This window comes from Sarcophilus harrisii, chromosome 5 (assembly GCF_902635505.1).
Source record: "Sarcophilus harrisii chromosome 5, mSarHar1.11, whole genome shotgun sequence".
In the NCBI taxonomy this organism is placed as follows: domain Eukaryota; kingdom Metazoa; phylum Chordata; class Mammalia; order Dasyuromorphia; family Dasyuridae; genus Sarcophilus; species Sarcophilus harrisii.
This window is the reverse complement of record NC_045430.1, coordinates 49172187-49189805: the sequence shown is the minus strand read 5'-3', so window position 1 is coordinate 49189805 and position 17619 is coordinate 49172187. Positions and strand designations below refer to the sequence as shown.

Genomic DNA, 17619 nt, shown 5'->3' with positions numbered 1-17619 from the left:
AAAAGTACTTAGAAAATCTTAAAGCACTAAAGAAATGAACTTTTATTACCTCATTTTTCAGTTGCTAAAATATTTGCAAATTAACTATTTATGCCAAATCTCTAAATATAATACAATTATAGTATAGCAAACTGTTTAGTGGTTCAAATGCCCCCAGGCGACTTTACAGTATTATTAGTTGCAGAGAATGTTTAGGCCTGCATAAGTGGACAGAGTTTCTTTCTCATGAAGGCATCTCTATACATGATATCACAAATCCAAATTAACACATAAACACACACACACACAGCCACAATAATTTTTAAACAGCGAAGGATAATAGAATGTTTATGGGATTAATTTATAGCATGACTATAGATTTTATGCACATTTTTCTATGTGTTACATAAACAAAAATTAACACTGTCAATGATAAAGTAAATTAATATTTCTTCTAAAAGGGAAAAATGTTGCCTTGTATATTGCATATGAAATAGCTGTTTAAAAATAGTTGATGACAACATATATGTGGCACATTTAAAAACAAATGTTACAATAGATCATATATTCATATAATTGAGATAAATTATATTGCTTTTTTTCTTCACTCCTGGGATTTGTTGACATATATATATATATATATATATATATATATATATATATATAGTATATAGTAAAATGTTTATTTTATATATAGTATATATATATAGTAAAATGTTTAACTGAAGTTCTATTTTTCTTGGGTAATGCTCCTGTGAATTCCACTTTTATTACTTGTTGTTCAGTCATTTCAGTTCCATCCTTCTCTTTGAGGTCAGTACACTAGAAAGGTTTGCCAAATTTTTCTCCTGTTCATTTTACAGACAAATAAATTGAACCAAACTGAATTAAGTGATTTGCTCACAATCACACAGCTAGAAAGTGTCTAAGACTTCTATTTGAGCTACAACTCAGTTGTAGGGTCAAGATCCATGTTCAAAGACCTGGATTTAATCCTGGCTTTGCTATTTACAACTTCTATGATCTTGAACAAGTATGTGACCTTAGAAAAGTCATTTATTTGTTTGAGAATCTGCTTGTTGAAAGAATCAGATGGGGTGATTTCTAAGGGCTCTTCAGGATTTAATCCCAATTGAAAAGCCTTTGTTTCTCTCTAGGATTTTTAATACTTCAGTAGTTTTACATTGTGCAAATTACTTGATTCCAGAAGTTTTAAGATACTACATAATTACTAACATATATGAAAATAAGAAAGAATTATTTTCATTTGGTGGGTGAACAGAAGGAAATTGACATATTAGATAGAAATTCAACTAGATGAAAATTTTAAATATTTGACCATTAGGTGGCAGCAAATATTTGAAAGTAGTGACCATTTTTTTCTCAGTGAAGAAATGAATCTATCTATGACTATACATCTATAGATCCATCTATCCATTTATTTACATACTTACCTGTATACATATATGCATATAAAATTTGCTTTCTAAATTTAGTAAAGAAGAGATCTATTCTTTAAAGTTAATCAGCTAGCATTTTTAGTGAATCAACCAGCATTTATAAAGCACCTATCATGTGCCAGACAAAACACTAAGCACTGTATACACAAAGAAACACAAAAAAATCTGTCTCTACTCTCAGAGCTAAGTTTAATGAAAAATATAAACAACTACATTAATCTTAAAATTTCATAGAAATCTGAACCAAAAATTTTTGTAATTTTCTTTTGTTTGAAAGCATTGCTGTGACCTTAAAGGGTGTGAATATGGGAGGTGGGTTTCTTTTTCCACTTGTTAAAGATTTTCTCTAATATCTGCAAATTTAGTGTCTTCTTTTTCCCTTCATACATTTATTTGTAATATGAATGAGATGGCTGAACACAGCAATATATGACCAATAAGGAGTAAAGATCACTTTCACATTCAAGAAATGAACTCATGACCTCAATTCTATTAACATTAGTTTAACTGAGATAAATAGCCATTAAACACTTTCTTAAATGTCGATTAAAAAAAAAGAAATAATAATAGCTTTAGTGTGGTGGCTCACGTCAAGAAGATGCCTTCATGCCTTGAAGCCTTGAATATATTGTCACAATTTAATGACCCTTTTAGAAAGGAGAATCAGATTGTCATATTTTAACTATACCAGACAGGATTTGATTAGAACAGATGCTGAACATAGAGAAGAGTTTCAATGACATAGAGGTCAGTAAGTGTTAGATTTGCAGTCAAATAGATATTATGACAGCCTGAAGTCAAGAAGACTTCAATTCAAATCTGATTTCTGACACTTACTAATCGTGTGACTTTGGGCAAGTCATTTAACCCTGTTTGTCTCAATTTCCTCTTCTGAAAAGTGAACTGGAGATGGAAATGATCCAAGATCACACAGATACTAAATGTCCAAAGTTGGATTTGAACTTGTCTTTCCAACTCCAGGTCCAGCACTGTATCTCCCCAGATACTTGTGCCACCCGGTTGCCTAAGTGATACTAATTGAGTGACCATGGCCCAATTTATGTAACCTTTCTGGGCCTCAGTTTATCTGTAAAATGAGTGATTAGAATTGATCTCCTCTGAGATCCCTTCCAGCTCTAAATTTAGAATCAAACAAGCCTATCATCTATACTTTGTTTATTCCTCCCATCCTCTACCATCATTTTCTTTTAATAAAGGAAAAACTTAATTGAATTTTAGGAGCATTTTGCTCAATCCTCTTCTAGTATATTTTTGCTTCACAATATTTTTATTATATGTAACTTTTCATAATGAACAAATCTATTGAATATGGTTTAAGATAATATTGAAACTATAGAGTCAACCATTTGTATTGCTTTAAATATGTTTATATATGAAAATTGATAAGCTAATTAGAGCTCACTCTTAAGATAGGCCAGACTGCCCTCTAACTATACACTTTGCAGTTCTACTTGATTTTTAACCATCTCAAACATAATACATTTTAGTCCTTTTAAAATATTCTATAATTCTATATTATTATCAACAGTCTAAACTATACTGCTCTATTTTAAGAAGTGGGAGATATCATGGTTTAGTAGTTTTGTTACAGGAGAAAGCTTAACGGTGAACCACTTGAGTTAGGAGTTCTGAGCTGTTAAGAGAGCTAAAGTCTTTGGGTGTCTGTGCTAAGCCTGACACCAATATGGTGAGCTCTTGGGAGCTCTAGGCCACTGTATGCCTAAATTGCGGTGAATTGTCCCAAGTCAGGAAAAAAAAAAAGAGATCCTGTTAGAACTTTGTGTGCTGATATTAGTATGGTGCCTCTGAAAGACAATGAGATAAAGAAAGAAAGAAGGGAGGGAAGATAGGAAGAAACAAGAAACAAAGAAAGGAGGAAGTAAGAAAGAAAGAAAGGAAAGAAGAGAGAATGGAAAGGAATAAGAGAGGAATGAAGGGAGAGAATTAAGGAAAGAAAAAAGAAAGAATGAGAAGTGGGAGGAAGGAAGGAGGAAAGAAAAAAGCAAGAAAAACAAGCAAGCAAACAAGAAACAGTACTTAAGTCACTGTTCTTGCAGTGATGACTTCTGGACAGCCATAAAATTCTGGTCTAGTTTGATGGTTTTAATAATATCACCAAATCTCCCTACACAATTGAGACATGAATTATTTGTGAGTTCTATCATGTCTGATGCTAGTCTGTTATGGAGCAACAAAACCAGAGCTTTTCAAATTCATGTTTGTTTCTGCATGACTATAACATAAAGGATAATTTCTGTCCCTGGTGATTTCTGGCCTATGTCTTTATGTGATAGTAATGAAACCCAGCATAACACAATGAACACCAGGCTGTCAGCTTCTTTGTTTTCAGAATTCATTCCTAGCACCCTTTCCCCTCGGAACATATTTTCAAAATCCATCACTAATGGAAGTTAGATTTGTCTGGATAATGCAAGATAATTAAAGGGGCTAGTTTTACTTTAAATAGTGTTCGTTATCATTTTCTTTTCTCTCATTTATTTTATTTACTTCTATAAATCAATCTCCTCGGGACTCTTTCTATTTGTGTCTTTTTGTTGCAGCTACTAGTTTCCTTTATTATTAGTGAGGAAGCATAACAATATTATCAATCTGAAAATACATGATATAAAAATAACTTTTGGAGATTCCCTATTATACCACCTTCAAACTTGATACTGAGCCATGAATAATTATCCTGGGTGTTTGATTTTCTTTAGTTAATTTTGTATCAATATTAAAGTAGTTTGATCTAATCCATACTTCTCTGGTTTCCCTATAAGAATGTGTTCTGTAACCAGATCAAGTGTCTTGCTAAAGATGAGACACATGCTGTCTGCTCCATTTCCCTTATCCACTTAGCTTTTTCTTCCACCATAGAAAATGATTATTTGTTTATAACTTTTTTTTCTTGAAGAACCTAAGGGATGAATTTCCAGGGATTTATAGAACCACTTTATTTTGTATACTAGAGGTTCTTACTCTGGGGCCTATAGATCCCCAAGAGGTCTGTGGATGGATTTTAAGGGGTTTGTGAATTGGTAGGGGGAAAGTTTAAATCTTTACATCAACATAATTGGTTTCTTTTGTGATCCTCTGTATTTTATTCATTTAAAAACATTATTCAGGGAAGTAATTCACAGAGCTTACTGTGGATTGCAAAAGAGATCCTTGCTAAAATTTGAGAACCCTTGCCATCTACTGTTACAGTAAGTATTTCAGATGGTAATGCTGGTTGAGGCAGGAGCACTGGACTGTGGCTTATAGAAGCCATTTAAGCTAAATATCAGTTTAAATGATTTTTTACATAAATAGTTTTGATTGTAAATATTTGTTCATTTGCAGAGACCTTGGAATAGAGCTGACACAAAAAATTCTGATTGATTAAAAGGGAAAGTAATTTCCCATTTTTAAGCCATTATGATGAGGCTACATTAAACTTTCATGATAATGCTATCTTTGGCCTCTCTTTAATGCTCTGAGAACTAAAGCTTGGATAGAGAGAAAATAGAACAGACTTTTACTTATTTCTTCCACTTGGCATAGTGGATAGAGAGCTGACTTGAAAAGATGTAAGATCTGAGTTCAAATCTGTTTCTGAAACATACTATGTGAAACTATGTATGTTGCTTAATCTGTTAGTACCCAGGCAACTCTCTAAGACTAGAAGTTGCAGAGGAAAGGCCAATTTGTATTGGTGGGAAGGACTTTCTCCATCTGCGAGTACTTTATACCTTTGAAATCACAGGTCCCATTTCTGTCTTTAGCCTTCCATGCAGAGACTTTTGCAAAAGTGCTAGGGTACTTGGTATTCTGCAATAGCAACACACAAAATGGTGACATTTCTAAAAATGGCTATTTCATCATACAATGAAATAAGGGGCAACATAAAGGGAGAGAATATTGGAATTGGCATTCGAAGACCAGAACTGAGACTTGGCTCTGCTAAGAACTAACTGTGTGACAGTAGGCAAGTCCTTTTTTCTTCCTGAGACTATTTCTTCTCTTTGGAGAGAGTATAACAATACTTGAAATATTTATCTCATGTAAGGATTGTTAGGAAAATAAAACATTTCAGTTTGCTCCCTTTTTCTGACCATGTCTGGTTTGTCCTTCATGGGAGGTTCTGTAGCTCTTGACTTCTAAGAGCTCAATATATTTCAGATATTTTCCCTGAACTCCCAAGTTCAAGAGATCTGTCAATCTCATCTTAGCAGCAGGAACTACTACAGGTCTGTACTACCATGCCTGACTGTGTAAGTGAAGTGATTTGTCCAAGGTCTCATAAATAGAGTGAGAAATAAAATTTGAACTCAAATCTTACATCTCTAAGAGAATCACTATTACTGTTACATCAAGTTATCCAACAGAAGCTTAATATTTGTTGAACCGAATGGTTGGATAAAGAGTTGATACTGTGTAAATTGCTTTAAGTGCAAAATTGTCATAATTGTTTAGTAGTTTCAATTATATCCAACTCTTCATGACCCTATTTGGGATTTTCTTGACAAAGATATGAATTAGTTTACCAATTTAGAAAAAAAATAGAAACACATTTACAGAGTACTATCGGATTTACTTAGTCTTACAGATTAAAAAAAAAAGGTGTTAAATCAAATAGAAAATGGAAAAAAAATTCAAACCTTTTGTTTTACATTAAAAGCCTTAAGTATGTTTTCAAATGGACTAGAAGGTAGAATAAAAACACTTTCTTTCTTTCTTTCTTTTTTTCTTTCTTTCTTTCTTTCTTTCTTTCTTTCTTTCTTTCTTTCTTTCTTTCTTTCTTTCTTTTTTTCTTTCTTTCTTTCTTTCTTTCTTTCTTTCTTTCTTTCTTTCTTTCTTTCTTTCTTTCTTTCTTTCTTTCTTTCTTTCTTCCTTCCTTCCTTCCTTCCTTCCTTCCTTCCTTCCTTCCAATGATTATTTCAGCTGCTCTTTACCCTAACTCTGCAAAATATGTGCAGTTATCATCACCATTTTACACTTTAGGAAACTGGGGCAAATAGAGGTTATGATGTCTTATAAATGAAGAATGCACAACCTATTAATGTGGTTTATATTTTAGAATTATCTCTGATTATTGGGAAATTCTTTCTTATGTCATGCTGAAATCTTGAATGAAAGTGTAGCAGCAACTCATTGGGCTTAATCACAATTATGGGTCGGAAGCTTTAAATCTAGCTTTCAATTTTAAATTGTTCTAAATTGGAAATTACCTATAGAACTTTTCATTCAAATTTTGTGCTTGTCAAATAAGACCAAATGATAGGGATATTTTAGGCTGGAACATGTCTCCATTGCAGATGGAGGGTAACTGCTCTTGTTTCCCATCTCAGAACACCCGGGTTTTTAGACAAAAGATTTTGACATGGTTTTTAGAAAAAAGATTATGGCATGGAGCTGGAATGGTTTTAGGGATTACAGGATTATATTCATTTCATTTTCAAAGGCAAGGTGCAGATCTGGTGACTTCAAAATCACAGTTGGGTTCAGGAGAACTATTCTAGAATCATGTTTCTTCCTTATCATATAAGAATAGACAAGATAGCTGTGGTCATGGAAGTCTATAATTCTGTGCTAGCCACCCATTTAATCCCTAAGCACCTTTTATTTGATGACCTGTCATCATTCTTATCATCTCTATCTTACCCATCATCTATAACAAAAATTGTGGAATTTTTTTTGGGGGGGGAAGATATGTTCCAGATTGTGAATAAACAACTTACAACACATGTTTAAAATTAATCACCCAAATGGGTGACATTTTATGTTGAGTACTCCCCGTGAGGTTTATCTCAAATCACTCAGAAGGTGATCATAGAGTTTTAGATTTAGAAGTGACTTTTGAGATTAATTCCCTCATTTTAAAATGAAGAAGCTGTGCCAAAGGGATTATCCCATATAATGTTGTTTATAATTATGTGACTATGTTCATTACTGTTTATCATTTTGTACTACCAAAATCAACAAAAGTTTCACAAATTTTAAATATATAACATACTAATTGTATGTTCAAATTCTTATTCATTTCCATTTATTAATCTCTTCTTTTACATAGCATGTTTAACTTTTTTAGTCTACTCCTCTGACCTTTTTATATATGCATACACATTCAGAATTTCCTTTATCCCTATAGTTTTTCTACTTATCTAAGCATAGCCCACTGTCTAGCATATAGTAAGTGATTAATAAGTCCTTACAGTAGGAGTATTACAAATGTCTGTTGCTTCTTGATTGGTTGGATCAACATTCTTATGCAGAGGTCATAGTAAGTCACACCATAGGAACAAAGTTTTCTGCCTTGATATTCATATACAATTTGTATCAGTTATTTTTCATGGATTTGCCTGAAATGAATCATGGTCATTTTGTAGCATTTTGTCTAGTATCCTGTCAAAGCTGGGACTGGTAGTAGCTTAGCACCTCCCAGGTTCTCTATCTGCCTATACCAGTTGTGCCTTGTGGGCAGTGCTCATTGCACATTGGCTTTGTCTTAACAAGGGGCATTTATAGACTAATTAGCCCAGATGTTCCAGGCAGCTGATGTGACTTTTCTCAGAGCTGTAGGATGGCCTTTGTGAACAAAATCCAATTATGGTCCAAAAGCAAATGTGGAAATTCATTTTTCATTGTAATTTCACTTTCCATTAAAAGACCCAGAGTAATGCCTCCAAGATATTTGAAATTATAAAATTATTTTGCAGGAGAAGAATCTTCTCATTCACTCTGCAGTTGTTAAGCTTATGGGATTCTGTAAATACCTTGATTTCAGTGCTGTACCTGGTGTTAAAATCCTCACAAATATCAATATATATCATACAATTCATCTACTGACCCAAATCTACATATGTCTAAAGAGGATTCCATAATCTGTGATATTTTCTTATCATTTTCTGACAATGACTATATGGCTGACAGTTAAAAGGCATGAAAGCCTGCTAGTGTGCTGGGGATCAGTGATGAGCTCTCAGTTTTTCTTCCATATGGGATAATATGAAAGTTAAAAGAGCTGGCAGATTTGTAAAAGGAGACAGAGAAATACCAATTGCCAAGGCTTTCTCAGTAGGCTTTTATCCAGGAACAAGATGACCTCCTACATTTTGGTGCTTGACCACTTGTTAAGAGAGGCATTGTGAATAGAATTGGTAGATAAAGCTTTAGCCTTTTCCAGCTCAGATCTAGACTGTATTTGTACCATTTATTTTTTATCCCATCTATCATATCTATCTTCATCCCACTGGAACCTTTAACTATGCCATTGGACTCGCCTTAAGTTCTGACAGGTCAGCTTTGTCTTTCCTTTGCTTGGATACAAGATTTCTCTTCATTCTCAAGATATTTACACATACCAATTCCTTTTCCCTTCCAGTTCTTTCTTGTCTTGTCTTCTCTCATTATTATTTAAGCACACTGAAAGCAAAGATAGATTGATTTACTTACTCTTTTTTGGTAATCATATTCTCTCTCTTTCTCTGTCTCTCTGTCTCTTTTTATCTCTCTGTCTCTCTTTCTCTCTGTCTCAATCTGTCTGCCTCTGTCTCACTGTTTCTCTCCCCCCATTTCTTTCTGTGTGTCTCTCCCGCTCCCTCCCCACCTTTCTCTACTTGTTTATCTTTTGTTGTTGTTGTTCAGTCATTTCAATTGTATCTCACTCTCCTTATTCCCATTTTAGATTTTCTTGAATGGTTTGCAATTCCTTTCTCCAGGATCATTTTATGGATGAAAAACTGAGACAAACAGGGTTAAGTGACTTGCTCAGGGTAACACATCTAGGAAGGATCTGAGGCCAGATTTTAACTCACAAAGATGAATCTTTCTGACTTCAGACCCAGCACTGTATCTCCTGTACCTTCCTTCCTTCCTTCCTTCCTTCCTTCCTTCCTTCCTTCCTTCCTTCCTTCCTTCTTTCCTTCCTTCCTTCCTTCCATCTGATTATTTATTTACCTCTGTTTTTCTTTGTCTCTATGTCTCTGGGTGTGTGTGTGTCTCTCTGTTCCTGTCTCTGTGTTTGTTTATCTGTCTCTCTCAGGAGGAAATCCTGGGAGTAAATCCTACCACCTACACTGGCTAGTTATATAATTGTTTAAATCACTAGTACCTCTCTTGACCTCAATTTGTTCACCTGTAAAATGCAGGCATTGTTCTTCAGTAAGCTCTAGGATCACTTCAAGCTCTCAATTGTATGTGGTAATAATAATGATCATATATTCGTGATCAATCATCACCATTCTATGAGATCATATATAAACCTCAAGGTACACAGTATGAATAGCCTTAGCTCCTGAGCATTTTCCATTTTCCATTTATCTAGCTTTTGCTAACCCTTCATCCCATATATTTTATGGAATATCGACTCTTTTGACTTGTAATTGTTGATGTCTTACATTCAAAGCAGCAAGAGACTCAGAGACCGCTGCAAACTTTTTCACAGATGATATTCCTTAGTTGGTAGTATGTATTATCAATTCTTGCTCTTATCCTTTCTTTTCACTAGTCATCTGTGCCTGTAGTCAGCAAGCCCATTTTATCTCCTTTGGACTCTGATTATCTTTGACTGCTTCTTTGAAGTTTGCAAAATCTTTCCAATTTTTCATATTTTTACATGGAATCACCCTGATTTCCTGACACTGTCTTTTGTAACCATTCCTTTTGGCTTTTTTTTTTCTGTTTCAACTGTGTCTTTCCTGCTATCTTCTATTTTGCTCTTTCTCCTAGTTTGTGTTTTCTAGGCTGGCGGGATTTTTTTACTCAATTTTCAGCTGCACAGTAGCTTTTTGATGATGCTTCATCAATCAAGATTTAGCTTCTTTGAGCCTAAAGTCTCCTGACTTTCAATGTGCCATGGAATAGTTTTCTCTGCAGTATTCTTTGAGTTTTCATTATGTGAACTTGGGCAATATTGAGGGCTATCTTTAGGCAGAGATTTTGTTCATAATAATCATAATAAATACACAAGGCAAGCAACAACAACAAATAAAACCTGCCTTGTCCCTTTTAGGATGAAATCCATTTAATCACATGTGCACTGGGACCATTTCATGCAACAAGTTAGTTTTTCCTCTTCTGGAAACATGTAGTTTCAATCAACAACTATGTATTAAATGCTCAGTATATGCCACACGCTGTGTTAGAAACTGTGAATACAACTACAATAAATAAAATGAGCCCTATTGCCAAGAACTTTGCCTTCTATTATGAGATTCAAGATAAAAAGGGACTAAATACCCTTTCCTGTTCATTGCACTTCCTCTTTGCCAATGTAATTCTTCTGTTCATAGTTAATTGTTTTACTTTTTTTAATATAGTAAGTTTATTTTCAATATGCATTGCTTTATGAATCATGTTGGGAAAGAAAAATCACAACAAAAAGGAAAAACCATGGGAAGGATAAAAAAAAAGACAAAAAAAGAAGTAAACATGGTATGTGTTCATTTACATTCGGCCTCTTTAGTTCTTTTTCTTGATGCAGATGGATATTTTCTGTCCAAAGTCTATTGGGATTGCTTTGGATCACTAAACTATTGAAAAGAACTAAGTCTTTTGTAGTTGATCATAGCACTTTCTTACTGTCATTGTGTACAATGTATAGTTAATTGTTTTTCATTGCATTTTTCCTACCACCAAAGGGCAATCAATGGCTGTAGGGGAGAGAGCTGACTGGGAAAACTTGAGTTAAAATCCTTTCTCACACTGTCTCTTTCATCTTTCTCTGTCTCTGTCTCCTCTTTCTGTGTGTCTCTATTTCTGCTTCTCTGTCTCTGTTCTTTCTGTGTATGTCTCTGTCTCTGTCTCTTTCTATCTCTATCTGTGTTTCTGTCTCTCTCTCTGTCTTTATCCCCCACTCATAAATTTGTATTCATTGTTCCCACCTGAAATGGTCTCCCTGAAATGCATTACACTTGGATGATTTCTTGAGTAGTACTTATAACAATCCTTGATTCTCTATTTCAGCTATAACCCTTCTCTGTTCTGAATTTAAAAGCTTTTGGCAGAGCATGGCTAACGGAGAGTACAGAATTTATGATCAGACATCCGGGATTCATATTCTACCTTTGGTGTTTATTGCCTCTGTGACCTCTCTGGGCCTTAGTTCCTCATCAGTAAAGTTTGCAAATTAGACTAAATCAGTTTTAAATTCCCTTCTAGTTTTAAATATTTGATCCCATCCCCCACTTGCCTCCATTTTGTTTCATGTGTGTTGGACTATAAACTTGTTGAGGGCAGGAACTTTTATTTTTTCTTCTCCTTTGCATTTCCAGAGCTTAACACAGTTTTTCACACTTATTAAGCATTTTATAAATGTTTATTAATTTAAATTGATTAATATCATTCACTCCAAACCTTAAAGGACTCTGTTACTTTTACTGGCACAAGTAATATGATTATCTCCATGACATGGTCATAATGATCTCTCTCTCCGCTATTTCATTCTTGGAGACACTGAACAGAGCCTTTAGCCTTGGCCTCTTTACCAGAATTACCACAAAATTCTTCCAGCTGGTCTGTCCCATTTACTTCTATTACGTTCTTCAAAACTAAATGCAGTATCTCTGTGGATCTGAAGCTCACATTAAAAGCCTTACTTCTAGGGATTTGAATTACTGCAAATATGTCCCAAGGGTTCATCCCACTTGAATTAATAGCCCGAATCCCCACCACCACATAATCTCCTTATGGGCAGCTGCTCTCATTCCTTTTGAAGCAAATCTTCCTTTATAAGAGTTTTCCCCCATCTTTCTCCTGTCCTAGAAATTGTAGGGGTTTTCTTTCAGATTGTCCCATCTTCCTCCAGTTTAGGAAAGACAAAACAGATTGAGTGGAACTAGTGTTTGCCTTCCCTGCTTTTTCACTTTTTCAACTTCCCATTCTCTATTCCTTCCTTTCTCCATCTTGCCTTGGTTTTTCAGTGTTTTCCTATCTTCTTTCCTTAAAGTTCCTCTTTGTGGCTCACAACTGATCTTCAACATTCTCTGGAAAATACTCAGGGCTCTGCATAGCTCAGTTCCCACAACTCAGTTTCTGTTGCTTTATTTTCCTTTCTCCACAAAGCTCTGTATTCCTTGTGCCCACTTTGTGCTTTCCCTGATTTTACCTCATACATCATGTAGTTGGCTTGTCTTTTTTGTTGATCCTGATTTCAGTATTTCTTTTCTCCTTCCTTCCATGCTTAATCTCTTCACATAGATAAAACTCATTTCAATTTTAAAATAGCCTAGTGAAATAAATAGAAGAGGAATTATTGGCTATTCACAGATGTGATAATTGAGATGTTAAGGAATTAAGGGGACTTACACATGATCATTCAGTTAAATGACAGAAAAAAGAGAAATACAACGAAACTGATAACTATCTATAATATAGTTCAGTGATTTTTTTGTAATACCCAATGACTGAAATACTCAATTGTATCTGTGAATTTACTGATTTGAAAGTTTCCTCTGACAAGCCACACTTAACTCCATTCAGTGAGTCTATTGCCCAGATCCTCTGAAAAAGGGACAGTGGTCCACCCAATATGCTAGAAGCCTTCCTTAGTTTCTCTTGACTTTGTGAAGATAACAGCAGAATATGCTGGCTACCTTACCTGTTATTTATCATCCTTACATGATGACCCCATCTCTTCTTTCTATTTTTATATACTTTACACACTACTTTTCATACCTTTATATAATGATATTTTTTCCTTTTGTTCATCTCCAAATTCCCTCATTTCTTTTGCATTCTACTCATATACATTTCCCTCTCCATTATCCTTTTAAATAGAATTCATTTTTAATTCTTCAGAGAAAACTTTTCCCAATATACTTGTATATTTTCTGAATATCACCTTTGATATCAAGCTCATATATAACATGTGTATATACACACATATATACACTTAGTTACATATACATATTATATATCTGTGCTACACATAAGTATACCTATATAAGCATGTATATATGTTACATGTATATGAACATATAGCTAAAATAATATATATGTATACATATAATCTATGCAAAGATGCATAAATATGTACAACATACATATATGTCTCTCTCTCTATATATATACATGTGAGTACCCCCCCCCCACATATATATACACACACACACAAAGGTGGCACAGTGGCAAGAGTGCCGGGTCTGAAGTCACGAAGAATGGTCTTAGACATTTACTAGCTGTGTGATCCTGGGCAAGCCATTTAACCCTGTCTCCCTCAGTTTCCTCACCTTTAAAATGAGATGCACAAAGAATTGGGAAGTCATTGTTGAGAAAAGCCCAAATGAGGTCATGAAGGGTTGGACATGACTGAAATGACTGAACAACAATATATGTGTGTATCTCTCCATGTGTGTATAAATATTGTTATATATAGACAGTTATTATATAATTATATAGATAGTTATACATATCATTTACATATAGCTTTAATGCTTGCAAAGTGCTTTATTAATATTAAATCATTTTATATACACTGCAACACTGTGATGTATAATTATATCTATCCAGTGTGCCACCTTATTGTCTCAATAAATATAATATGTATACATACATACAGATATACACATATAAATATATAAAGACAGACAGAAAATGACAGAGATAAAGAGAACAGAGACAGAGAAGAATAAAGAGCTTAATTTTAAATATCTCCAGATATTCCCACAATTCCATGACTCATTTGATGTTGAGGGAATTAATTTCATTTGCTCTTGAAAACATTTTTCCTAAGAGTCTTATTTGTCTTGCTATCATGCAAATGAAAATCACAATAGCTGGCATTTATAGAGCACTTTAAGCTTTGCAAGGGCTTTATGTACATTATTTCATTTGATCATCTTGTGATTTAGTGGCAATAATATTGGAATTCAGAGACAAGCATCAAATGAGTTCAAAATCTCTCTCTATTGTCATGACTAAATATCTTTTTAAGTTTATCATCTGTCTAATGTAAGGAATGGATAAGATGCCATGTAAGGTAGGTCTCTTCTAGTTCCAAACATGTGTGATACTGTGAATAGTTTTGGAAGTGGGGACTTTTAGCATCTTCTTTTTATAGATGGACAATCTGAAGTTCCCAATGATTAAATGACTTTCCAGGACCAAACGATTAGTAAAAGTCTAAAGAAGTACTGAAAACAGGTTTGTCTGCCTCCAAGTGCAGCAGCTGCCTTCATTAAAAAAGTTTGATCCAACTGATATCTAGTATATGTCAACATGTCATCTGATAGCAAAAATAAGATAATGTACATAGAGTTCTCTGCAATCTTTACAACACTATATAAATTCTAGTAATTATTAGTGTTATTAGAGAGTAAGCATGGCATCATGGGTAGAGAGGTAGCCTTAGAGTCAGGATGATTTGGGAATCAAAACTTGCTTCTAAAACATACTGGCTGAGTGATCATGGACAAGGGACTTAACTCTTAGTTCCCTGGGTAAATTTTTAAGATTTTAAGTTGTAAATGAATTGCTGATTCCCCTACTTCCTCCTCTTCCTCATTTTTTTCCTTTCCCTTCCCTTCTCTTTCTTTTTTACCTTTCCTCTTTTTTTTTCTCCTACTTTTATTTTTTCATGTTATAATTATTTTTATTAACTCTTGGATATTTAAATTAGATGTTAAGATCAAAACAAAAATGAATTTTATTAATATTTAATTCATTTGGTCTGAATAAGAACTGTAAAAAAAATGAGAATGCTTAGTATTAAAAGTGATTCCATTTCATTCTGTTCCCTCTTTAATTTTTCTGTTAAAACTCATAGAAATTAGTTTTCAAGTGTCCTTTTACTTGAAGACTCTCATGCTATAGATTAAATATTCACAAACTGGCAATGATTTTTTCCCCCTTTTCAATCATGAGTTGGTAAAACCTTAAAGCTTTAGTTGAGTGAAATTTTTCTTTAAGAATCTGGCCTTTTAGATTATATTCTTTTAACCTTTTTTCTTTTCCTTTTTTTTTCTTTTAGTTCCAAGTGCAGTATTTGACTTACAACTTTTAGAAGTTGAAGCCACACTAATAAGCATTACTTGGAAGAAACCACGACAACCCAATGGAATCATTAGTCAATATAGGGTACAAGTGTTCATTTCCGAGACAGGAATTATTTTGGAAGATACGTTGCTTACAGGAAAAGATGAGGTACTGACTTTTATTTATTTGTTTTTGATTATTTGGTTGGGTCTACCCTTGCGTGTCTTATAAGTGTTTTTTATTGTCTATATTCAGGACTATATTTAATGTAGCTTTTGACAGTCCACAGGCAGTATCCAAGTGGCTTAGTGGATAAAGTAAGGGTTTGATAACTTTTAAAATTTTCAATATAGTCATATTCATTTGCAATCTAATTTATTTTACTTTATGGATTTAAAAGACATCATTTTGAGAAGGGGTCTGTAAGTTTCACCCAAAAGGGACCAGCAAACAACAAAAAAAAAGATTAAGAATCCATAGTGTAGAGAATTTGATTTAGAGAAAGGAACTCCTAGGTTCCAATCTCAGTTTTGTTATTTACTTACATGAATGTCCTACATGTAAGCAAGTTATTAAACTCATTTTTGTTTGTTTGTTTTTTAGTGTGTAAAACAGGTATAATTAGAGCTGTAGCATTACTTCATAAGGTAGCCATCAGGCTAAAAAATATCACTATAACTATAAAATGCTGTAGAAATAGCTGTAAAATGAAAGAGGCTTAGGATTTAATGACCTTAATGAAACTTTCCAATTCCATATCTTTGAATATCACAAATCTATAAAGAACTTAAAGGAACTTTAGAAACAATACAGCATAATTGCTTCATTTTATCAAAGAGAAATCTAAGATTCATGAATTTAGGTTACTTTACAAGATCATGTAATAGTATCAGAGGCAGGATCTGAATTCAGGTTTCATATCCCTTATGTTTTCTATTATACCATATTGCTTTCCTAAGCATATGAAGTAAATTTTAAGTATTGACCATTCATCACTGAGCTTTTTTTCAAGAAACTCTATCAGTAAAAAAAAATCCCATTTCATATCATCAATATATGTATATTTACTATATTTGCATGTTTACATATGTACCAACATACTAATAACATATGGACTATAAAATTTAAGTTGTTTCTAGAATTAATATAGAGCCACCATAATTTATTGAATAGGATAGTCATCTAGAAAAACTTGCACTTTAGAAAATCACTTTGGCAGCTGGGTAGAGATTGTACTTGAGAAAGGGAGGTTGGTTAAGATCCTATTGTAATAGACAAGAGAGAGAAATGATAGTTTAAAGAGGGTGGTGGCTTGCGAGTAAATAGAAGGGGGCATTCTATTATATAGAAAAGATGTTATGAAGGTAGAATCAACAAGATTAGCGACAGATTGGGTATGTCTCATTTTATTTATTTATTCATTTATTTATTTATTTTTAGTTTTTTTTTTTTTTTTTTTTTATAGTGACTTTTTATTGACAGAATCCATGCCAGGGTAATTTTTTTTTTTTTTACAACATTATCCCTTGCACTCACTTCTGTTCCGATTTTTCCCTCCACCCTCCACCCCTCCCTAGATGGCAAGCAGTCCTATATATGTTGAATATGTCCTAGTGTATCCTAGATACAATGTATGTGTGCAGATCCAAACAGTTTTCTTGTTGTACAGGAAGAATTGGATTCAGAAGGTAGAAATAACCCGGGAAGAAAAATAAAAATGCAAACAGTTTACATTCATTTCCCAGTGTTTTTTTTTTTTTTCCTTTGGGTGTAGCTGCTTCTGTCCATCATTGATCAATTGAAACTGAATTAGGTCTCTTTGTCAAAGAAATCCACTTCCATCAGATTACATCTTCATACAGTATCGTTGCTGACGTATATAATGATCTCTTGGTTCTGCTCATTTCACTTAGCATCAGTTCATGTAATTCTCTTCAAGCTTCTCTGTATTCATCTTGCCGGTCATTTCTTACAGAACAATAATATTCCATAACATTCATATACCACAATTTACCCAACCATTCTCCAATTGATGGGCATCCACTCAATTTCCAGTTTCTAGCCACTACTAAACAGGGCTACCACAAACATTTTGGCACATACGGGTCCCTTTCCCTTCTTTAGTATCTCCTTGGGGTATAAGCCCAGTAGAAACACTGCTGGATCAAAGGGTATCACAGTTTGATAACTTTTGGGCATAATTCAG

General features: G+C 33.8%; 1 protein-coding gene across 1 annotated transcript in view; it reads left to right on the top strand.

The window, feature by feature from the left end:
• The window catches only part of PTPRQ (protein tyrosine phosphatase receptor type Q), a 313790-nt gene that overhangs the window by 84800 nt on the left and 211371 nt on the right, over positions 1 to 17619 (top strand). The window contains exon 28 of the mRNA XM_031941204.1: positions 15409 to 15581. Coding sequence (XP_031797064.1) covers positions 15409 to 15581 — 173 coding nt within the window. The remainder of the gene's footprint in view (positions 1 to 15408; positions 15582 to 17619) is intronic.